Here is a 23990-nt window from a genome sequence, read left to right as displayed (position 1 = left end):
CGACATACTACTATCCAATTAGATTTTCCATCGCATTCATTTCCAAAATGTCTGCGGCCATGTCACCGGTGAAAACAGCTTTTCTGATTTTTGTTGCATTTACGGCCGTGTATTGCGGTAATTACAAACCTATAGAGGTGGAAATAAAGACAAATGAAGGGGGCGTGCCACTGAAAATATTTTCAGCCGAAGAGATCGCAAAATATGATGGAACAGACGTAAGTTGAATGAGTTATCGTCTAAATTTATTTCGGATAAATTTACAGGTCCGGTCCGATAACAGGAACAGGATTCTTGAGGTCCGATAATAAGTTTGTTTTTATACTATACTGTTATTTGCAGAGAGAGGGCTTTAAATGCTTAAGCCAGCTATGTTTAAAAAATTTAATCAGTAAAAACTAAAAGGAAGTGTCTAGCCGTCCGGTATAGATGGTCCGGTAACCTTTCTTTCTTTCTTCCTATAATGACTTTGATCATTATTGATAATAACGTCATGCGGGTGGCAATTTGTACAGTCAGAAGGGTTGATAAAAACAAACAACTACCCATATATAATACAGTTAATAAAAACGAATAAGTAATTTTGATGCCAAAATAGCTCTGACAGCCAAATTATATGTTTTTAAATAGGGTAGCCGACACAACCTGTTAAAACTATGTACATGGCTATATTACCTTACATTGTCATAATGGCCTTCTTGATGGAGTCCACTGTACTAATGGAGACAGTTGACTCAGACAGGCCATTCTAGACTGGTATTATCCTAGGAAATAAGGAATACTTAAAGCAAATCTGTATGTGGGGAAAATCTATAGTACTGGAAAGGATGTCTGGTTCTAAGTGACCTATTTGTAATAGGGGTATTTGTAACCGGACACCTAGCCTGCGTTCTAGCCGTCATTGTCTCACGTTCAATAGACTCAAATTAGCTTAAGCAATGAAAATCAATGAAAGAGTAATTAAAACTCTCTTTTTAGAATGCACAAATTTATTTCAAATATATATAGAAAATTATCTTTTTTTTTTTTCAAATTTTCAAAAAAATTATACAGGTATATACTATTTAAACATCTCTGATGCTGAATGTTTTAACTAAAAATTACTTGAGTTGATGATAGAAATTTACAAGCTATCTTTTGTAGCAATATCAAATGGAAATCAACTTAAAGTAACACTCCATATTCAGTTTTGTGACAAAACATTGACTGTATCAGTGTATGGCTTACAATTATAGACTGAACTGTCTACTTTTGACATAGTGATTAAGGAGTTTTGTACTTTAATATAATAGAGCGGAAAGGTAACAGCAAGTTGCAGAACAGGACAATTTGAAATTGCAATTTAAAACTTTGTTGTTTCTTTGTTATGTTTTTTTGTCAAGTTCGATGGAATAAGCTGTAAATTGGTTCTGATGATTTATAGAATAATGCAAAGAGCTGTAAAAATAAATGTATTTACTTCTTATTATTATGGCTATAATTTTTGCACTGTTGTTTTTTCAATTCTGAGAAAAACAGGATGTAAAATTGTTTGATAAAAGAATTGAACAAGTGACAAGAAAATAATTTGTTGTAATAAGTTTTAAGTGATTTCAGTGATTTTTTTTCCACAGAACACAAAATTGCCTCTCACCTGTCTGACAAGGGTGCCGGCTACATCATACCAAGGCATGGCTGCACTCTTCGATTGATTCTCACCATGTTTTTTAAGTTTTACTATTATTACACATATTTTTATCGGAAAAAAATAGTATGCACAAGTTTCATTTGATGACGAGTTAAAATGACCACTCTGTTACTGCCGAGTGCTTTACAAAGCTTTATTGGTTTGAGGTATGGTGACCGATGAAAGACATAGACATAAATGATTTTGCAAAATTTTAGGTGGTTATCATCTTTAGTTGTTTCTTTAAAAAAAGACTTTAAAGATGACCAGTTAAAGAAATATTGTTCAGTGTATATTGTTTGCAGAGCAATGTTTTTTCTTATATTGCAGCCAGAGAAACCAATATACTTGGCAATGAAAGGTGTGGTGTTTGATGTTACTTCAGGGAAATGTAAGTTAGAGACTTTCCTTCGTATGGCTTTCAAAAATAAACTGTAAAAAGATCCTTAAGAGATTTATTACTTATAGCAGACTCCAGTTGGTTGAAGGTAATGAAAGATGCAACGCCTCTCAGAACAAATGCTGTATTATTATTATGAATTAAATTTTCTTTTGAGTTTTTATGTCCCCGAAGGGAGGCATATTAGTTTTCAACTGTCCGTCTGTTAGTTCGTTCGTTCGTCACAACGTTAACTTTTTGCATGAAGGCACTTTACTCGCGAACCACTGCACCCAGGACCTTCAAACTTCACATGCTGATAGTACTCATTGAGTACACAACCCCTATTGACTTTGGGGTCAAAGGTCAAGGTTACCAGGTCAACGGTCAAGGCACTGCGGGGGCATATGTCACCATTAGTGACAGCTCTTGTTCAGGACCTCGTGTTATATAAAAAAGCTGATATGCAAACATCAACTGTTGCTGTACAGTCAGTTTTGTAATTTGCTAATTTAGGTCATTATGAATTAAAGCCCTGCTCCAGGCCTACCTTTTAACTGTAAATTGTCACTGAAAAGCATCAAAATCCTGGCTATGAACAGTGACGCCGGTCAAAATAGAGTCTATTTTATAAAAATTAGAACTATAAAACCTGTGGTTTTGCATGCCAAAGTGTAGCACGTTGTCGTTAACTGTTACCTATTGTAATCATGGGTTGCATACACACAATATAATTTGAATAGCCGCGGAGCAGGGCTTTAAGCATTTCTAGACCAATGTCAAATTCCTTGTGTCTATTTTAAGAATCATTTTGCAACAGTTACTGATACATAAACAGTAATACAGATTAGAATGTAAATGTAGCATTCTTTTATAAATGTTGAATATCTCTTGCATACAAATGAAATTCTTTACCCATTTGCAACTTGATTGGTATAACCTAGAGGCAATATTGAGTTGCTATAATAATAATTACATAACAAAATTGATACACAAATATTTTCTTGATGATCTGTCACGTTCGAGTGACATCCATCAATACAGGACCTTTAATGTCATGGTGGATTTTTTTTTTCACAAAAATTTGGTATACATGTATCAGCTTAAACTTCACATAGAGTTTTGCTAGGTCTATATAACTGATAAGAAAATTAATACATTAGGTCAGATTTTATGACATAATGGTAGTGTCAACTTACTGTCAGTATGATTTAATAATGATAAGACCGGGAAAACTGTCATGCCAAAATGTTTTATTACCATCTGTTTACTGGTATATATGAGTCTTCCCTTATCTATATCTTTGTAATGGTCAGTCATATTGACTTCCATGCAGTGTTGCTATGATGCAGATGTTTTGAAATTCACATTAGTGTATTCAGACTGAGAGTTACTGCCCTTCTGATAATTGAAAACTGCAACTTTTGTTTTTCAACAAGTTATACCTGGATAAAGATTACTCGTATTGAGTTGATATTGGAGTTGGTGTTTTATACTTACTTATAAATGTCTGCTTCTTGACAGTTTTTTTGTTTGTTTTTTTGAAAGTTAAATAAATATGATGAGAGTTACTGCCCTTCAATTAATTAATAGCTACAGTTTGTTGTCCTTCCGCATTCATTATTAGAGAAGAAACAGTCGTCGCTTTATTCACCCAAACTTCCTACCCTCTACTCCAGCTGTACCTGTAAAAGACAGTAGCAAACTTTTATAATGATAGCAGAATGCATAAAACCAGAGTGAAGAAATGTGAAAGACATTTCATTTGGATGCTTTCTGTAGAGTGCAAAGCTTACAGATGTTATTTTAGGTCTTTAGTTTTAAAGTGGTTACTTTTTGCAAAGGCAATTTAGGTCTTTGTTTTAAAATTAAAGAATTTCTTTAAAAAAAAAACAATTTAAAAGTACTTACCTGGTAACACAGTAAACTTCATACTTTTCTCTTGTTTTCAGCATTTTACGTCAAGCAGTCTGATTACAACGTTTTGGCAGGTAAAGATGCTAGTCGTGCTCATGCACTCTGGTCCCTTGATGAAAAAGATCTGACCCATGATCTGGTATGATACTTTTTTCTTTTAATTTAAAAATGTGTTATATTATAAAATAATAAATTCAAATAATTTTGATTTGCAATCAGTCATAAAATTTATGTTAATGAGCTTCCATTATGCAGAATTCTTTTTACCTGAATGGGTCGTAATATGTCCATCATGAGATAAAAAGCAGGCATACACCTGATAAAAATCTACAGTACTAGTACTTAATGACTTGGTATTAATGGTAAAGATTTGTATATATTTAGATTAAGGCTGTAAAGACCATCCTCCAGAAATGAAAAAAAAAGAGGTCTATCAACATGCTGAAATTTACTCTATAGTTGAATGGGGAGAAGAGAAAAAAGTGTCAGTCTACTGTTTTATATATAAAATATTTCAGAATCAAAATTATATAACAGAACTGTGCAACACTTACTTGGCACATTCTTTATTTATTATTAAGGATACAGATCATTCATTAGAAGTCTATGCACTTGTAAATTAATCCAATGGACGTGAAATCATCACCATGCTTTAACATGAATATGGTGTTATACATGCACTAATTGGTGTTATACATGCACCATTAGATATTTTATAAATATTCTTTTATACATGAAAGTTATGCTATAATTGAAATAACATGTAGCAGAACCATGTTTTTAATTTTTAAGACTAAATTGTTCATACAACGGATGAAATGATTTAACTTCAGTTTTGCCCTCAGGAAATAATTCCATTGGCATATCACCTCTTTGTCATATTGAAATTTAATAAAACTAGGTTCTTATGTATATCATTACTTAATTCCAAATACACATATAATTCAAGTGTAAGTTATATGTAAAACATATGAGGGCAAATTGCAGTTGATGTGGGCAGCTGAATGTTAAATGGGTAACTTGGTCTGAAAAAGTGATGTCAAACACAGAAAATGGTTACAAGGTATAATAATGCTTAATGTTGAAACCAGCTTCACTTGCCTCCTCACTAAATGATATGTGTTCTTGCATCAACCCTAAAACCTTTGTATTTTTCAGAAGGATTAGACTTTAACATCATTGTAAACCAAACCAGATTTCATTCTCTGATACCGAATTTAATTTATGAACTCAATTCAGAAGGTACAGATTAAATGCATCTTATTGAAATTTTATTGCATATTTAATGTGTTTCAGACTGGACTTGATGATGAACAGCTCAAAGGACTGGACGACGTATACACAGGCACTTACCTGGCAAAATATCCCATAGTCGGTTATATGGACCATCTGATAGCCAAGCAGTCCGACGATATCAAGAAAAGATTCACAAATGATGAATTGTAATCTCAAGTAATTTGTTAAACCGTAAATTGTTATTGAGATTTGTTCATATATATATACTCAATATGTGACAGAATGTTGAAATATTTAGTAGAAAAAAATCTCGTATTCTGGTTCTGTGCTATACAGTACTGGAATAGCATAACATGACTGTATATCTACTCTCTCTCTGAAACAGCAATTTGCCATTGTTGTTACCATTCCTCCACCTCCTCCCTGCCTCTGTAATTTGTTTTCTTTCAGTTCAGTTACATGTTTCTTTGACAGCTCTTGTTTATACCCTGTCCTTTCCTGCTTTAGGACTAGCATATGATGCCCAATGCGGTAGAGCTCTTGTTTCTTATTGCCTAGTCCAGTACAGACCTGTTTCTCATGATGTGTAATTTCTTTAAAACCACTAAAATATCAATAAGAAAACTAATGCTGTTTTTTTATTTTCAAGGCAAGTTCGATATTTCTGTATTGACTTGAATTTGAAAAGTGATAAATGTTAACTACAATTTCCAGTAAATATGTATTTTTGCAATGGCCTGCAAAAATATTATTGGGCAGTTAAGACAGGCTTTGAATCAATGGCAGAGCTGTAATGAAAACAGTTGTGTATTAATAGTATAGTATGAAATGGTACTTTTTACTGCTAGTGTTTACTGTTAGTATAATAGTTTTAACTATGTTGTTAAGTAGCTTAATAGTTAACCAGATTTTATTTAACATTGTTTTGTTATAATTAGTGATACAGTTAAAGTTTCATATATATTTTACAGTTTCAAACAGCATTTTGCCTGTATTGTCAAGCCAGACTTTATTTTTTAAGTTTTTTGTTATCTAGCTTTGGCCATGCAAATATTAACTTAAATATGGCAAACATACAAATAGTACGGCAGTTATGCAATAAGAAAACCGTGCAATACATGTTACATAAATTTGGCAAGCAATAGGTGATTTACTTGCATATGGCATATCAATTTTAGCTTGCATCTTAATGTCCAGAAATGGTGTATGGTTGATTCAAAGAAGAGCTAACTCACTATAATGTCACACTTTTCATAAAAAAACAATTCAGGTGTTGTTAGAATGAAAGTTATACTGAGCCATTTATATGATACATGTACATATATCTTTAAGAATCTCAAAAGTGGAAACTCCGTATTTTAAAAATGTCTTTGACCATAGGAGATTTTTAGCAAATGGTTGGTCCATTTTTAGTTAAAAGTTGGTTCTGATTGTGTCGCTCCAGTTTGTGTCATTGTTTAGATATGGCTGCATTGGAAAGATACAACATTAAACTGTCATACTTCTGTATTTCAGACTTGTTGATGTATAAAATAATAGAAATTTATAGAAAGAAATTTATGACATGTATATTTTAATTGTTTCAACTCCACTGCCATTTCGAATTACATATCGAGTTTATTTTGCCCCCATTCAAGGAAGGAATGTATTGTTTTGCTCATGTTGATCTCTCGGTAGTTGAACACATTGGTTTTCAGTCCAAAACTAGAGAAGGCTTTAATCAAACAACAAAAGGATTGCCTGTGGTCAGTAGATAACCCCTGTTATTTTTCTGATCATAAGGTCCGTGAAAAGGGTTTCTGATCAATGATTGGAGACTACTTCGGTCTACAGTGGTCAAAATTCATAAAATGATTGTGTGTGGTCACTAGATGACCCGTCTGCTTGGGAGGTCAGTATGTTAAAGGTGAAGGTCACAGTTTTCGATCACAAACTCGAAAATGCTTTGACCTCAGACTGTCAAATATCAGACAGTATGGTTGTTTACATTTGTTTTTGTGGTCATTAAGCCAGTTGATTTAGACTGAAAATAATACACTGTCATCCTAAAGTGCATGTGTTTTGCAAACAGGGTTTGTTTTAGCAGTATATGCAGAAAGAGGTTTATATTGTAACAACGAAAACAGATACCCTTGTTGTCCGAAATGTTAAAATGTTGGCCGTACTTTTAAGACGCATCCATTCATGTGTTCTAGAAGTTCTGCATACTTTACTTAACTGCTGTAAGTCCCATCCTGATAACCATATAGGGGAAATTTCAGTGCCATGTAAAGTCAGTTTAATGTTATTGCATAGAATGTGTGATAAACTCAAAACATTCCAGATCTGAATCGATTGTTTTTGTATGAATAAAAAAATATTCTGTACCATATTTGATGTTGTATTTATAGTATGTTACTTTATAATCATGACCAACTTCAAGTACACAATTGCTGATTTAAGATGGTTATGAAATGCTATTAATGTTTTTGTATTTTTATATATGCAGATTTTTAGTGGTTGCCATAGTTAATCAGATGCATTATTTTATGTGGTCTTTTTGTCATTTATATGTGTGATGAAAGACAATATTTTTATGAATGTTTTGCCAGGAACTAAATGGTAAATTTCACTGTGTTATTAAGGCATATATTTTTTTAAAGTATGTGATATTCAGTGTACCTAGGTACATGTATACTTAACTATGCACTTTAATATTAGACAGATTCTACTAGAACCAGAGGAATTGATGCAAAAGCTCTATTTGTTAAACATTCTTGTAGTTTTTGATGCCCCTTGGCATATAGCGATTGGACTCTCTGTCAGTTAGTACATCCGTCCATCCTTACCATATTTACTGTTTGCCTACATCCCTGAATTCTTGACCCGCTTTAGACCATATTCACACTCGACAATCCTTGTGGCAAGACCATATATAAATGAATTTGACCTCATATGACCTTCGCTTTCAAACTTAAAACCTTAATATAAAACAACATTTTTGGTCCTACAGCACACATAAATGATCCAGTTTAGTTCATACTCACATTCGCTAAATGTTATGGCAAGCCGTACGAACTGACCTATATATAAATAACCTTGACCTCCATGTGTTTTTCACCTTTAAACTGAAGACCTCAAAAAACAACATTTTTGGTCTTACACCCAGGGGCATGATTTTGCGCTCCTTGTTTCAAAAATACAATTAGCTTACCTCAGCGTTTAGGGATTTTCTTTCTATAGTTAGAAAACATTTTTATTTGTTAGTTCCTGTGTTCCGAAAGTCTGACGGCAATGAAAGAAAGTGCAGAGCACAATCATGAAAGATACCTTGAATATTGAATATTTTTGCTACGTATTTGTGTAACTATTGAAAGAAATGTAATGGTATATGGTATTCATAGATGACAATCAGCAGAAATTTGTAACAAAAAGCATAACTGAAGCATTATAAATTACTGATTTATCAAATTATGTTAATGGATTTAAGCAAACATGGTAGCAGTGATAGTCCACAGAAAGTATTAGGTGGCAGGGAGACACCAGTTGTGAAAGAAAATCTTATCAGATATCAAATGTGTTGTGAAAAAATGTAAATCAAAGTACTTTATAATTCTATAATAAAACAAAGAAATATATTTTGTTGTTATACATTGGATGTTATAAAACCATTATGTGTTGGTTGCAAAGTGTATCTCCTGGGAATTTAGATAATAAGAAAGGAACAGTTCGTGCTCTTTATCCTTTATGAGATATAAACTGGGTAAGCTCTCAAGTTTAGCTTAAAATTTGCCAGCGGGTACTCCTTCATTCAGCATTGATATTGTTTCATATAGGATTAATTGCATTTTCGAATGATAGATAAATAGCTTGTTTGAAGGAATGCAAATCGGTCATTTAAAATTTTCATCAGACTTTGTGTCGTGGTCAAAATATATGTATTCGACCAAGCCTAGTCAGAACCATTTGTACAGTTAGTATAATATTATGTATGTTTTATCTGCTCACCCTGTGGTCAATGGCCATCTTGACTATGGGTAGTTTTTATACGCCCAAAGGGACGTATTATGTTATACCCCCGGTATCTGCCAGTCTGTTAGGAATTTCGTGTCCGCGCTGTAACTGTTGAACCCCTTAAAGGATTTCAGAGAAACTTGACACAAATGTTCACCACACCGAGACGACGTGCATAGTGCATGTTTTGGATGACTCGCTTCAAGGTCAAGGTCACACTTAGGGGTCAAAGGTCATATTAGTTTGTTTTATGTCTGCTCTGTAACTCTTGAACTGCTTGAAGGATTTCAAAGAAACTTGGCACAAGTGTTCACCACACCGAGACGACGTGCAGAGCGCATGTTTCGGATGACTCGCTTCAAGGTCAAGGTCACAGGGGTTAAAGGTCATATATGACTTTGCTTTGTGTATATTGCTCTGCATTGCAGTGCTCTTGTTTTTATTTGGCAGATCTCTTTTAAGCTCACCTGAGCACAAAGTCCGTCTGTCCGTTGTCAACAATTTGACTGTTAACACTCTAGAGGTCACAATTTTGGCCCAATCTTAATGAAATTTGGTCAGAATGTTACCCTCATTAAAATCTTGAACGAGTTTGATATTGGGTCATCTGGGATCATCACAAACTAGGTCACCAGGTCAAATCAAAGGAAAAGCTTGTTAACACTCTAGAGGTCACAATTTTGGCCCAATCTTAATGAAATTTGATCAGAATGTTACCCTCAATAAAATCTTGGACAAGTTCGATATTGGGTCATCTGGGTTCAAAAACTAGGTCAACAGGTCAAATCAAAGGAAAAGCTTGTTAACACTCTGAGGTCACAGTTTTGGCCCAATCTTAATGAAACTTTGTCAGAATGTTACCATTAATAAAGTCTTGGACGAGAGTGATATTCGGTCATGTGGGGTCAAAACTAGGTCACCAGGTCAAATCAAAGGAAAAGCTTGTTAACACTGTAGAGGCCACATTTATGACTGTATCTCAATGAAACTTAGCCAGGATGTTAATCTTGATGATCTTTAGGTCAAGTTCAAATCTGGGGTCAAAAACTTGGACGAGAGTGATATTCGGTCATGTGGGGTCAAAAACTAGGTCACCAGGTCAAATCAAAGGAAAAGCTTGTTAACACTGTAGAGGCCACATTTATCACTGTATCTTCATGAAACTTGGTCAGAATGTTAATCTTGATGATCTTTACATCCAGTTTGAATCTGGGTCATGTAGGGCCAAAAACTAGGTCACCAGGTCAAATCAAAGGAAAAGCTAGTAAACACTAGAGGTCACATTTATGACCATATCTTAATGAAACTTAGTCAGGATGTTAATCTTGATGATCTTTAGGTCAACTTTAAATCTGGGTCATGTGGGGCCAAAAACTAGGTCACCAGGTCAAATGAAAGGAAAAGCTAGCTAACAGTGTATAAACCACATTTATGACCATATCTTAATGAAACTTGGTCAGAATGTTAATGTTGATGATCTTTAGGTCAATAGGTCAGGTGAGCGATACAGGGCCTTCATGGCTCTCTTGTTTGTTCACTTACAATATTTTTGAATTACTTCCCTTTTATGTTACTATAAATAGCTTATTTTAAATCTGGGTCAGGTGGGGTCAAAAACTAGGTCACCAAGTCAAATCAAAGGAAAAGCTTGTTAACATGTAGAGGCCACATTTATGACTGTATTTTCATGAAACTTGGTCAAAATGTTAACCTTGATAATCTCTAGGTCAAGTTCGAATCTGTATCATGTGGGGTCAAAAACTAGGTCACCAGGTCAAATGAACGCAAAAGCTAGTTAACACTCTAGAGGCCACATTTATGACCATATCTTAATGAATCTTGGTCAGAATGTTAATCTTGATGATCTTTAGGTCAATAGGTCAGGTGAGCGATACAGGGCCTTCATGGCTCTCTTGTTTGTTAACTTACAATAATTTTTGAATTACTTCCCTTTTATGTTACTATAAATAGCTTATTTTGAAACTTTTTTATTATTGCCCGTAGGGAAAAATCGAGACCACTTTTCTGTGGTACAACATGGATGGTACCTCCAATTTTTAGGTGTATTTTGACATACTTGTACCTGGTAAGGATTTTTTTGTGGACTTAGAATTTTTTTTGAAATTTCTTCCCTTTGTTGTTCCTGTCCTTTGGACTTCAACAGGCAAGTTCTTTAAATTTGCGCCCATCCTCTGATGTAACCCTTTCGGCGTATATTGCCCTGCTTGACGGAGCTCTTGTTCTTGTCCTGCCTTGGCATTCTTATGACTGCTTTCACCTTTATGTATTATGGCTTGGCTGTCAATACCTCTTCATCTTAAATTTGACCCATGTTATTCAACTTTACATATGTCTTTGTCTTGCTAAGGAACAGGCACAATATAAAGATCATTTGGGTAATCTTGTTTGATTTCGATTTCTAAAAGTTTGCTGGTGGTGTAGAAGTCTTTCTTGTGAGGAAGCCGTCAAGCTGGATTATGGAAGGTCTGTGGTTCTACCCAGGTGCCCACCCATGTCTGAAAGAACGTCCTGATGGGAATCTGGGAAAGCTGGAAAGTCGCCTTATAGTCTGTGATTGTCAATGTCATGTTAAACTTAACAGAAAGGAAGGGTTTGGGCTTATCTTAATTACTGCCACGATTATTATTAAAGGGACCATAATACTTTTGTTTAAAATGTGTCCGCCACATTTTTTATTACTTTCTATCGTCGATGATTAGGATTAGTTTCTCATATATTTGGCAAAGGTTTGAATACTTGATTTACATGGTAGAAGGTATTATTAACTATTGTTTGTATTATCTCCTTTTGTGACTGACAGTATAAGTCCCTGTGTATATTAAAAGCAGTGCTTTTGTAACCATTTTTAGCCCACCATCATCAGATGGTGAGCTATTCAAATCACTCTGCGTCCGTGGTCCGTCGTCCGTCCTTCCGTCCGTTAACAATTTCTCGTAATCGCATCTCAGAAACTACTGGGGGGATTTTGACCAAACTTTGTCAGAATGATGTATAGATACCCAAGTTATGTCCCCCTGAAAATCGGACTGGTTCAACAATTTTTGAGTGAGTTGTGACCCTTTGTTTATTTTTATAATTTACAATGTATATAGATTTATATAGGGAAAAACTTTGAAAATCTTCTTGTCCAAAACCACAAGGCATAGGACTTTGATATTCTGTATGTAGCATCATCTAGCGGTCCTCTACTAAGATTGTCCAAATTATTTCCCAAGGATCAAATATGGCCCCACCCCGGGGGTCACATGGTTTATATAGACTTATATGGGGAAAAACTTTAAAAATCTTCTTGTCATAACCTACAAAATTCAGATTTGGACCTTATGTATAGTTCTGAGTGGCTAGATGAACCTTCACATGAGTTGACCTTGATTTTGACCTAGTGACCTACTTTCGCATTTCTGTAGCTACAGCCTTCAAATTTGGACCACATGCATAGGTGTGTGTATCGAAATAAACTTTGACATTGACCTAGTGACCTACTTTCACATTTAATTTGGACCACATGCATAGTTTTGTGTTCGGAAATGAAATTTGACCTTGATTTTGACCTAATGACCTACTTTCACATTTCTCAAGCTAAAGCCTTCAGATTTGGACTACATGCATAGGTTTGTGTACAGATATAAACTTTGACCTTGACATTGACATAGTGACCTTCTTTCACATTTTATTTAAGGTACAGGCTTCAATTTTGGACCACTTGCATAGTTTTGTGTTCCAGAATGAAATTTGATCTTGATTTTTACCCAGTGACCTACTTTCACAATTCTTAAGCTATAGCCTTCAAATTTGGACCACATGCACAGTTTTTTTACAGGAAAGAACTTTGACCTTGAAATTGATCTAATGACTTTCTTTCACATTTCTCAGGCTACAGCTTCAAATTTGGACCACATGCATGGACCACATGCACAGTTTTGTGTACCGAAATGAACTTTGACCTTGATTTTGACCTTGATCTAGTCTTGAAATTTGGAACGTTCAAAAATGGCTCAATGGTGGGCGCCAAGATCACTCTGTGATCTCTTGTATTATACATGTTCTCTATTTGGACAGATGATTTTCTTGTTTTTAACATTGAATGAAAAGCCATATGGAATTTAAAGTTTCACAGTGGGACTGGTTATAGTGAAATGGAGGCCTCCGTGGCCGAGTGCTTAAGGTCGCTGACTTCGAACTACTTACCCCTCACCGATGTGGATTCGAGTCTCATGTGAGGAAGCGATCCAGCTGGGCTGGCTAACGGAAGGATGGTTCTACCCAGTTGCCTGCCCATGATGAAATAATGCAAGGAGGGGCACCTGGGGTCTTCCTCAACCATCCAAGCTGGAAAGTCCCCATATGACCTATAATTATATCGGTGCGACGTTAAACCCAACAAAAACAAAACAAACATAGTGAAGTGGAATGTAGTCGCTGATGATCATTTCCGTATCCAATCCCTAAAAAGGGCGGGTTTTTAGCTCTCGAAGTGCTCATGGTGACCTTTTAGAATTGTCCGTCTTTTCTTCTAATCCACCAAGCCAATTTCAATCATACATCACAGACATATTCCTTGGATGGTTTTCTTTTAGATTCCTTCAAATCTCGGTCATTCATTATGATGTAGAATGTATTCTCGTTGCCATGACAACCAAAAGGAAAATGTTTAGAATATCCTCCGAGACCGCGGGCCCAATTTTGAAATAATTTGACAGAAATGATCCTTGGGTGACCCTCTATTATATACACGCCAATCATTCTGTTTCTATCACGACCCTCTTGTTTGTCGATCTTCTTAGCACTTTCTTATGTTCTCAATATTGTTTCCTAGTACCCTCTACATAGTATACCACTTTTCCTCCCCTGATGATATTCCGTTATAGTAACCCCGATACAACATGTCTCCGTTCACCTGCACCCCATACTCCAGCATCTTTTTGTTTATGCTCAACTTTCAATTTCTTTTGTTTGAACTCCTTACTGTTTCTCAGTGCCTTCACACCATTACATCAATGTATCCCCCATGTTGGGGAAAACATATTATCAATGGTCAAGTCGTATGTTTACCCTCTACAGATTTTCAAATACATTTACACATTTTCGTAATGAAACAGCGTGCAGACAAGAGTTCCCATTCATCGGTAAAGAATCAATGTCACATTGTTATTTCAAACATCAATTTCTGGCCTGTATTCTTTTACCACTTTGAAGGATTTTTAAAAAACATGGCATAAATTTTTGCCGTAATGAGGCGATATGCAGAACTAACGCCTTCAATAAGTCAAGGTCACACGCAGAGTTCCAAGTCAAATAGGTAGTATTAAGTATCCGTTACGTTCCTTTTTACATCATTTGGAAATTTTTCAAATAACTTGACCTTAATGTCTACGAATGAGACGATGTGCAGAACGCAACACTCGTATAGGTTTAAGTAGGACCAAAGGTCAGATAGGCAGTATTTCATGTGCGCTCAGTAATGTTTTGAGAAGGACCATTTACTGATGTTGCAGACTCATTGAAGTACTTTTGTACAATTAGTGTTATATATGTATGTTAATGATAAACAGTACTATTAAACAAACAAACAAAAAATAACCGTTCGAAAGATATTGAATAACTTGGACTAATTGCTTACCATAATGATAAGACGTGCAGAACGCAACATTTATGTTTGGTACAAAATCCATAAGAAAATCATTGGAGCCAAGCAAAGGAACAGCAGACTCGGTTTGATTATGTCTGTTTAGGAGAAGAAATGAAATTAGGTTTAAGTGGAACTCTTTTATACATATACATGTAAATTGAATGGACCCCATCAAGGACCAGAAAATGTAGCAAGACTTAATTAACCGGATCTTTTCACGAAAATCATCAAATAAGCAACACCCCTTACGACCCCACCCACTAGCATCAGCTAAAGAAGAAATCAGTTATACAGATGCTTTGACCGGATTCTAAATCGTTCTTGATCGTTCTATTAGATAATCTAATGTCTGCTTTATTATCCTTTCAAGGATGTTCAAATAACTTAATTGGCATGTTTATCAATTACTCACCCATTAATTAATTTAAATCGGTATGAAAAAATACCTACATTTTCAAAAGCATATTGAGTTTTGTTTTCTCTGCTGGTAAATACTTTTGACAGCTATACTACCAACACCTCTTGTTCAAATTTGATGTAATGCGTCTTTGCATTGATCTTGACCTTGCATAAGTTGTCTTTCTCATTGATGTGATGTGAAACAAACGTTGAAAACATAATTTAACGTCTTCTATGGATAAAAACACGTGTTTTACAAAACTTTGTTCTGAATCAAACCAGGCATCAAATCAGCACGCAATGTATATGGAGAGAATACCTACTTATTCTGGAACCAACCTTTTGTCAAGTTTTGATGCACTTTCATTGTTTCCATTTTATCTTTGAAATTACTCAATGCCCTTGCTTCAAACATGAATACATTATATAATGACAAGGCCCATAATTCTGGCAGTCACCTTTTATGAATAAAGTCCCCACCCCCCCCCCCCCCCACCCCCTCCACAAACACTTTTCGTACAAGGCAATTTAAGTTAAGATTATTTTCTACCTCTATTTTTTTTAATGGAATAACGTAAAAAACTTTTACAGTTGTTCCCGTAATTACACAGCCGTATAACAAGTTTACTTATGTTCCCGTTTTACTTTCGATTTTTTTATGCTTATAAATCATTTAAAAACATTGCTGTTGTTTAACAGTTTAACATAGAAATATTCTGCTGTAACATTTTGAATAGATTTTAACTAGCTACATTATAAGATATATTTGCTGGAAGGTGTTTAACCAAGCTCGGTCAGAAAGATTCAGTTTTTGAACAAACTTTGCAACAGGATAACATATTTAAAACAAAAAGAAACGAAAAGCTACACAAAATTTTATTTTCAGGTAACAGCACAAGATTTATGAAAATGAGAACAAAAAAGAAATGAAGCAAATACGTACAAAAATCTATCTACATAAAAGCACTATATTTTATATCGGTTTTAGCAAAAACAAAAACATTAAGAGAGCAATCGTCATGGAGCGCAGTCTATTTTCATAGATATTTTAGTAGCTTATTACTATTACTGAAATGGTCCAGTTTTCGTTACACCTAAAATATAGAGTTAATGCACCACAAAAACATATAAAATATAATCAGCAAGACGTAGTTGTATTTCGAACAAACACTGTATGTTTTAACGTTACAATATATACAAAACTGTTTCAAGTTTTAACATGCTGGCTATTTTGCGGTCACCATTGGCTATTTTGCGGTCATCATTCTCACAAATTCTGAAATAAATAGAAGGAATAATAGGTAATTTACATACACGACCATATTATCAATCACCAGTGCCCGTAACGATTTGACTCGTAACGAACGTACAGATAAGGAAGTATACCAAAACATGACACACTAATACTTAAAAGTATTAAGATATAAAAGCATGAAAACAACAAGGAAATGGTCATCACGAGAATTAAAACCTACTTATCAAATTAATTTAAAAATTACACAAACCTTCGTAATTGATTTGGCCATCACCGTCCGTGTCCGCCTGTTCCAGCATGGTTGTGATTTCCTTATCAGACATGCGCTCTCCCATGTTGGACATAACATATTTCAGTTCGCTGAAACTTATCACTCCATCGCCTACAATTTGTTCAAATGTTTCTTTTTAGCATGATAATGTTGAAAAACGGCATATATTAAAAAGTTAATCAAGCTTTATGCAAAAATAAGATGACAGTAGTGTACAAGCACAGCAAAGTACAGCACACGACCTCAAAAGTTGTTTTTTTTTTTATTTAACTTGATATTTGGTTGAATGCATTTTAATATAAACTTCAGCTTACAGGATATCAAGCTTAAAACTAAAACACTGAATTTACAAAGAGAAAATGATGAACACTTCTAACACTTAAAAAACGTTGTAGAAAGAGTTTTCCCTATTATTAGTTAAAAAGCCTTTATTCATGCTCTCATTGGCAATATGAATTCTCAACGTTTTATCCATAGAGAAAGTATATACATGTAGTAAATTTATTGTCCATGTAAAATGGCAGTTTTGTTTGTTTTAATTTGGTATAATATTTTATGCATCTTATATGAAATGGCTGTTATCTGAAATTGGTCAGTTAAAACAAGCTACTCCACGTTAAATTTATGAAAAGAAAGCCATACCGTCTTTATCAAACACTCTGAAAGATTTTCTTAATTCTTCTTCCTCATCAGTCTCCTCTGCTCGCTTTGTCATCATCTTTATAAATTCCTCGTACTCTATCGTACCATTTCCTATAAAGAGAGTCAATTATATCATTTTTTATGAATTCCTCGTACTCTATCGTACCATTTCTTATACAGAGAGTCAAATTATCATCTTTATGAATTCCTCGTGCTCTATTGTACCATTTCCTACAAAGAGAGTCAAATTATCATCTTTATGAATTCCTCGTGCTCTATTGTACCATTTCCTACAAAGAGAGTCAAATTAACATCTTTATGAATTCCTCGTGCTCTATCGTAACATTTCCTATAAAGAGAGGCAAATTATCATCTTTATGAATTCCTCGTACTCTATCGTACCATTTCCTACAAAGAGAGTCAAGTTATTCCTCTTACTCTATTGTACTATTTCCTATACAAAAAATCAAGTCATCATCTTTTTAAATTCATGCCACTTCTGGAACAGGTAACAAATCTGGTAAAGATATATGCAAGAAAACATTCTGCTGAATACTTTGAATTCCAAGGTGTTCCATATAGCATGAAGGGAAGACTAGCCAATAAAGGCCTGGTAGAGGATCACCCAAGGAAAATAACTATGAAATTATTTTCAAATTATGCTAGCGGTGCGTTAAGTGAAAGATTTTTTTAGACCTTAGAGACGCTTTAGTGGCTTATTGCCATTGTATTTCAGAGTTCCTCGGATAGTTTGGTCGTTTATTTCGTGAAATATTGAGTATTTTCTATTTTCCTTTGTCGACAGGCTTTTATCACAGATGGGTAGATAATCAACCAAGAAGCTATGCATAAAAATCCGAACCAGTTATTCAGGGGAGGATGTCGCTTATAGATGTTCTATTTTAGCACTGTAGCCAGGTGGTTTGCCGGTGGGGGGCGGGGCGGCTTTTGACAAATCAGAATCATTTGAATAGTTTAAGTTGATGGTCATCTTAGGAACATTAATGTGGAAATACTTTACTCGGGTTGGCTATTTAGGAGAATATGTTACTAGAATAGAGTTTTATTTTCAGCTCAATTGGCCATTTTCCACCAACTAGAACAAGAGCTCCGCAAAACGTTCAATATCCAAAGAACTCAAGATCAAAAGAGGAGCAAGTAAAATTTAAAGAAATTTTCTTGGGTGAGGTTGTGTGGGGTGGGGGCGGGGGGTGCTGCGACAGTGATGGAAAACTAGGACACAAACAACTTAAAGTGATTTTACCTGGAACTGAGGCGGCTAGGAAGTTAATGTGTATGTGAGGGGGGAGTGCTTGGGTAGAAATTCGGAATGTTGCACTCATCGAATCATATCATCTTCACCCACCTATATTTCAAGTATATAATAAAAAAACTTGAATAGTTTTGAAGTTGAAGTCATGTGGACTGTGTACTCCTCAAATCACCTCATTAACTCAAACTTATGTTCCAAGTTTAAAATCAATACCTTCAATTGTTTCGAAATTGTTGACCTTTGACCTATCAACAAAGTTCATGCGCTCTGCACATCGTCCCATCGTCACCTGACACAAAATATGACAGACACATTTGACCTTCCAATGACCTTGACATTAAAACCTAAGGACCTAATATATGCGCTTTTTACGTCGTTTCATCGCTACCTACATGTATGCCAAGCTTAGGGTCGATATCTTCAATGGTTGTTGAGATATGCTATAATTCGTTCGTTTTCTTCAAAACGGTGGTAAGGGTTTGGACAAGAAATATTTGTGTGAACTTATTTAAAATCGAATGAGCGTTTTGTTTTCACAAATCAATAAAATATGTTAAAATATTGGAACACCGTCGTAAACAAAAAGACCAACCAAAAACATCACTGTGAAATTACTTAAAAACCGAACCAACGATTCAGGAGACTATGACGATTTCAGAGTTTCTATTTTGAGTTCTGGCTGCCATGATGCTTTTGTATTTTTTGTTTGTTGTTGTTGTTTTCATTTCTTTTTTAACAAATCAGGATATTGAGAAGCTAACTCAAGGATCATTCTCACTTATTTATTTCGGAATCTGGACAACAGTTTCAGACATTTTTTTGTCAATGTTTCCGCTTCGAACACAAGAATCACAATACCTGACCGGTACACTAACAAAAACTGCCGATTTATTTCCTAATCAAGAAAAACAACACAATTATGTTTTCACCTGAAAACTCAAAGAATTGTTCTGTCTATTGAACAATTCCATGTGTTAGAATGTCATCTTGATTTAAACTAATCTTTTTATCAAATGTCCAAAGTTATTTAACCATTCTCTATTTTAGTTATATTATATGCCTCACCTCACTAACTTAAAAGCAAAAGTCAACTTTAAACACAAATATACGTTCATTAGTGTTATGAGAATGAACAAGTTTTCTGCGATGCTAAGCCTGTGAGTTCAATTTACGATCGGATAGCTTTCTTTAATTATTCAAAGATTTAATTATTTCACACAGGAAACAATAATACACTAGAGAGTTAATCGAATAACACAGAGCACACAACATAAATATTTTTTTCTGAAATGGTGAGTTTTTATGTACTTTAACTTTAACAGTCGCATAATCTCGCCTTTTTATTTTGAACACTGGCATTAAATTGGTTGATGCATTTAGTATTGCTGCCAATGGATCAATTAAATGATTAGCAAAGTGCCTTAAGTGGTTTTCCTTCTGTAGTAAGTAAATTGCTTATTTTATGGACATGTGTAAATACATGAAACAAATACATCAAAATTAACAGACCCACACCTAACCATTAACCCGCTGAATTTTTAAGGCATTTGCAACCAGCGTAGACCAAGATCAGCCGGCACGGTTGCACTCTCGCTGATCATGGTCTACAATGTTCACTGCTTGAACATTGAATCAGACAGCGAACAGTGCAGACCCTGATCAGCTGGCATAGTTGCTTGCTGGCTAATCTGGGTTATACTGGTCGTATAGGCCCGCCAATAGTTGTGCTTAGCAGTTTAAGAGTTTTATGTGATGAATTGTACACTAACTGGAACAATAATAAAAAGCTAAATAGGTAAATTAAATCAAACGCACCGCTTTATTTAAAAGCATTTCTACAATTCAATACACGTTTCGTAAACAGAAGTATAGAGGTGATGTCATTATTGAACAAGTCAAATGGTTTATCGCGGCCAGAAATTTGTACAAACCGGACAGAAGTTGCGAAATTGTCATTTGTGCAGGAAAGAAGCGTTTACCATAATGTCCAGTACTGGACAGGTATAGTGACCATGCACGGACACAGCCAATTATCTCAGAGGGGGTCCGATCCCCTGCCCCCCCCCCCCCCCCACACACACACCACCCTGGAAATTTTGAAATTTAGCACTTCATTTTTTTGCATTATGGGACAGTTTTATGGACTAACCTGTTAAATTTGGGAAAATGATAAAATCAAGCTTTCTTGAAGGTAATATTCTTAGTTTCTTTTAGATAAATAATATGAATTATGTCGGGGTTGTATGTAGCAGCAGCCGCATATACTTTACATGCAGTCCTAATGTTGCCTTTTTTCGAAAAACATTTTCTTTCCTTCTTGTCTTCTTTCCTTTTTTAAAGATGATTTTCCAGAGGGGGTCCGGACCCCCGGTCCCCCCAACCCCCCCACCTCTGGGTCCGCGCATGGTGACATATCATGCTTTCTGTTTATGCAGGTAAACTTGTGTTTGGTTAAATTTCAACAGAGCACAATTGTCTGAACAGTGTACAAACTCATTACTGTTTTTTCAGCCAAGGGTGGAAAAAAGTGGTAGACAATGAAAACAGTAACATTTTTATTAAAAAAAAAATAAACAATGAGACAAACATTTCCAACATCTTTGGACGGTTCAAAAATCCCATGTTAAACATACGATAAAGCCCGAAACGCGTGAAAATGTTCCGAATGTAAATCGGGTGAAGTAGGCGCTCTATAGAGTTAGATTATGCGTCTAGATACTGTACCAGAGGGGTCGGTCAATTGTGGGTTATTGATTAAACTGGCCGAGTCTACTTACTTATTACTTGAGGATGAAAAAAAAAAACACGTGTTTTTAAATGTTGCTCTTAAACAAGGGTGGCGGTTGAACTACTAAAAGTACAACAACAGTTAATTCCCAACAAATAGTACGGTATGTTTTATAATCAATAGAAGCCAGGGTTGTTAATAATTACTTGCAATAGTAATGCATTAAATTAGCATTACTTGGAAAAAGATGGCATTAAATTAGCATTAGCATTACTCATTTTTATCAAAAGAATGCATTAAATTAGCATTACATAGGGTGCATTAGCATTAGCATTACCATTACTTTTTGAGAATCATTGCATGTTATTATCACATACACTGTTTTTCATTAAATCATTTTAGTTTACCTAGGTCTAGGTCGTCTACATGAGTAGTTAAATACGTGTATGACTTCCTTGTATTATATCTGATTTTTTTCTTTTACCATTATTTTATAAAAAAAAAAATACCTAATGTTGGAAGTACAGCATGCATGAGCATTTAAATTGTTAGAGAAAGTCAAGTACCTGTTTAATGGCTCCATAACAGCCTAATTTAACATGACATGTAAAAGCTAGCTGCCTTAAACAGGTCTTAAACATCACTATCAGTGGCATAGTGTTAATTGATAAAAAGATGTCAAAAGATAATAGATTCTGTTTGATATTTTGGGTGACAAATCTAATTATGTCACACTTCTATGGCTATTATAAATATGCACCTTGGAGTTGACCAAGGTTTTAAATGTATTTTTCAAAATCTTTCAGGTGTCATTGAACAAAAGGTAATTATATCATCAGACAGTTTATTAAAATCAAACAAAAATCTATTAGAGAACTGCTATAACCTGTATAAATAACAGCATACATGTGTATTATTTTTTTTCCAGCGATACAAAAAATAATGCCTAAGTAATGCTAAGCATTAGCATTAGCATTACTTACTTTGGCATTAAATTAGCATTATTTTCAATGCTAAAATTGTGGCATTAATCATTACTTGGCATTATTTGAAAAAAATAATGCATTACTAATGCATTACCATTAGCATTAGCATTACTACAACCCTGATAGAAGCTAGTCGTATTTACGCTTATGAGACCTGTTTCACCCATAAGTAAAGAATTCACAGGTCCATCATGAAATATTTTCCCCAGCGCGCATATACTTTACCTATTCAATATCTTTATTTAATATTGCCATGCTCGTACGGATTGTGACGCTAAAATTCCAACAAAAACATGTGTACTTAGTCTAGCAAAACATCAAATAGAAACCCTAATATTGCAAATTTCTAAATTATACCCTGTGATGAAACATCTATTCGACATAGCTGAACTTTACATTTTACAGAAAAATGAATGCTGGTAGATGTTAAGGTGCATCGTTTTACATTAACTAAATTAAACAGTTACAGGGTTACAGAAGTGCATTTATTCAGAACAATAATGCATTCTATGTCATCTATACCTGAATGTATAATACTAATAATATGTTAAGTAATGCATTTGCAGATCAATTTTTTATGCACGTTAACCATATTTTGTTCAATAATATACAGGAGTTCGTACATTTTATGTCTAAAATCGGAGAACATCCTCCTAAATTATTTTAAATACTAGTATACGATGCCTCAGAAGCATTTTCAAGTTACTGAAACCGGAAAAAAATGGACAGACACGGATAATAAGGAAAATCTTGAACAAGTAACCGCTTGTCTTTTTTCTTTTTTTTGTTATGCTATACATTTCCATGACAACGTTTAAATGTCAAAGGAATTTTCTGAAGTGGCTGTCGCATTGAGTAAAAGTCATATGCACTATTCTGCCGTTTAATTTCTCTTGATATCACTAATCATCAATCGCTATATAAATAGTTTTTTTAGTTATTCAATTTACTGTAGAATTCACATGTTAAAACTTAATTTGTACGTTTGAGTCTTGATTTATTCTTCTACTATCTATATGTAAGCGTTTCGTGCGCCTCACGTAATTCTGAAAGCGAAGGAACAGCAAAATTTGCATTGATTACAGTTTTGGACTTGCAAAAGTTTCCCACACTTTAGCCAGTGAGTGAATTCTAAACACGAATTACTTTTTTAAATTAATTAAAGACTAAATTACTCCACTCTGGAAACAATAATACGCCAAAGAGGTAATAACAGAACACAAACCTCATTACAGTAATTGTTTTGAGTGATAGTTTCTTACGTATTTCAGTTACATTCGTCACAAATGTTTTGCATTTTAAACGCCGGCATTTAATCGCTTTGGTAAATTAAGTAATGCAACTCATTGATCATTTAAATGGATAAGTCACTGGCTTCGAACATTATTCACCAACAATAGGCCATTTGTTGTTTTTGCTACATTTAATGGACTTTCTCCATTTACAAAGACGAATTCAGTTTGTATTCCCTTGGCTTTTTTTTTGCTATGTATTTGGAGTCTAATTAGTGAATCTGTTTTACGAAAGGTCTGTTTGCTGCATAAACAAACCACTTTTTGCCAATCCCTAATTAAATACTATTGATCATTGTCGAT

General features: G+C 34.6%; 2 protein-coding genes across 2 annotated transcripts in view; one reads left to right on the top strand and one right to left on the bottom strand.

Annotated features, from left to right (window-relative positions):
* The first annotated feature begins 30 nt into the window (after positions 1-30).
* LOC123542282 (neudesin-like) lies at positions 31-8813 on the top strand. Its single transcript, XM_045328034.2, has 4 exons — positions 31-218; positions 1997-2057; positions 3998-4101; positions 5259-8813. Exons 1-4 carry the CDS (start codon positions 48-50, stop codon positions 5406-5408), a joined length of 486 nt encoding a protein of 161 aa, XP_045183969.1. The 5' UTR covers positions 31-47; the 3' UTR covers positions 5409-8813.
* A 7543-nt stretch (positions 8814-16356) lies between these two features.
* The window catches only part of LOC123542215 (uncharacterized), a 71953-nt gene continuing 64319 nt past the window's right edge, over positions 16357-23990 (bottom strand). The window contains exons 12-14 of the mRNA XM_045327930.2: positions 17409-17519; positions 16746-16877; positions 16357-16516 (exon numbers count right to left, since the gene is read on the bottom strand). Coding sequence (XP_045183865.2) covers positions 16488-16516; positions 16746-16877; positions 17409-17519 — 272 coding nt within the window. The 3' untranslated portion in view covers positions 16357-16487. The remainder of the gene's footprint in view (positions 16517-16745; positions 16878-17408; positions 17520-23990) is intronic.

The sequence above is a fragment of the Mercenaria mercenaria genome, chromosome 1, assembly GCF_021730395.1.
Source record: "Mercenaria mercenaria strain notata chromosome 1, MADL_Memer_1, whole genome shotgun sequence".
NCBI classification, from domain to species: domain Eukaryota; kingdom Metazoa; phylum Mollusca; class Bivalvia; order Venerida; family Veneridae; genus Mercenaria; species Mercenaria mercenaria.
This window is presented reverse-complemented; position numbering and strand designations above follow the sequence as displayed.

Excerpts from the sequence above, each read along its gene's own strand:
- LOC123542282 (XM_045328034.2), top strand. The coding sequence starts at position 48 with ATGTCTGCGGCCATGTCACCGGTGAAAACAGCTTTTCTGATTTTTGTT. Across the intron at positions 219-1,996 it reads CAAAATATGATGGAACAGAC|CCAGAGAAACCAATATACTT; the intron begins GTAAGTTGAATG and ends CTTATATTGCAG. Across the intron at positions 4,102-5,258 it reads AAGATCTGACCCATGATCTG|ACTGGACTTGATGATGAACA; the intron begins GTATGATACTTT and ends AATGTGTTTCAG.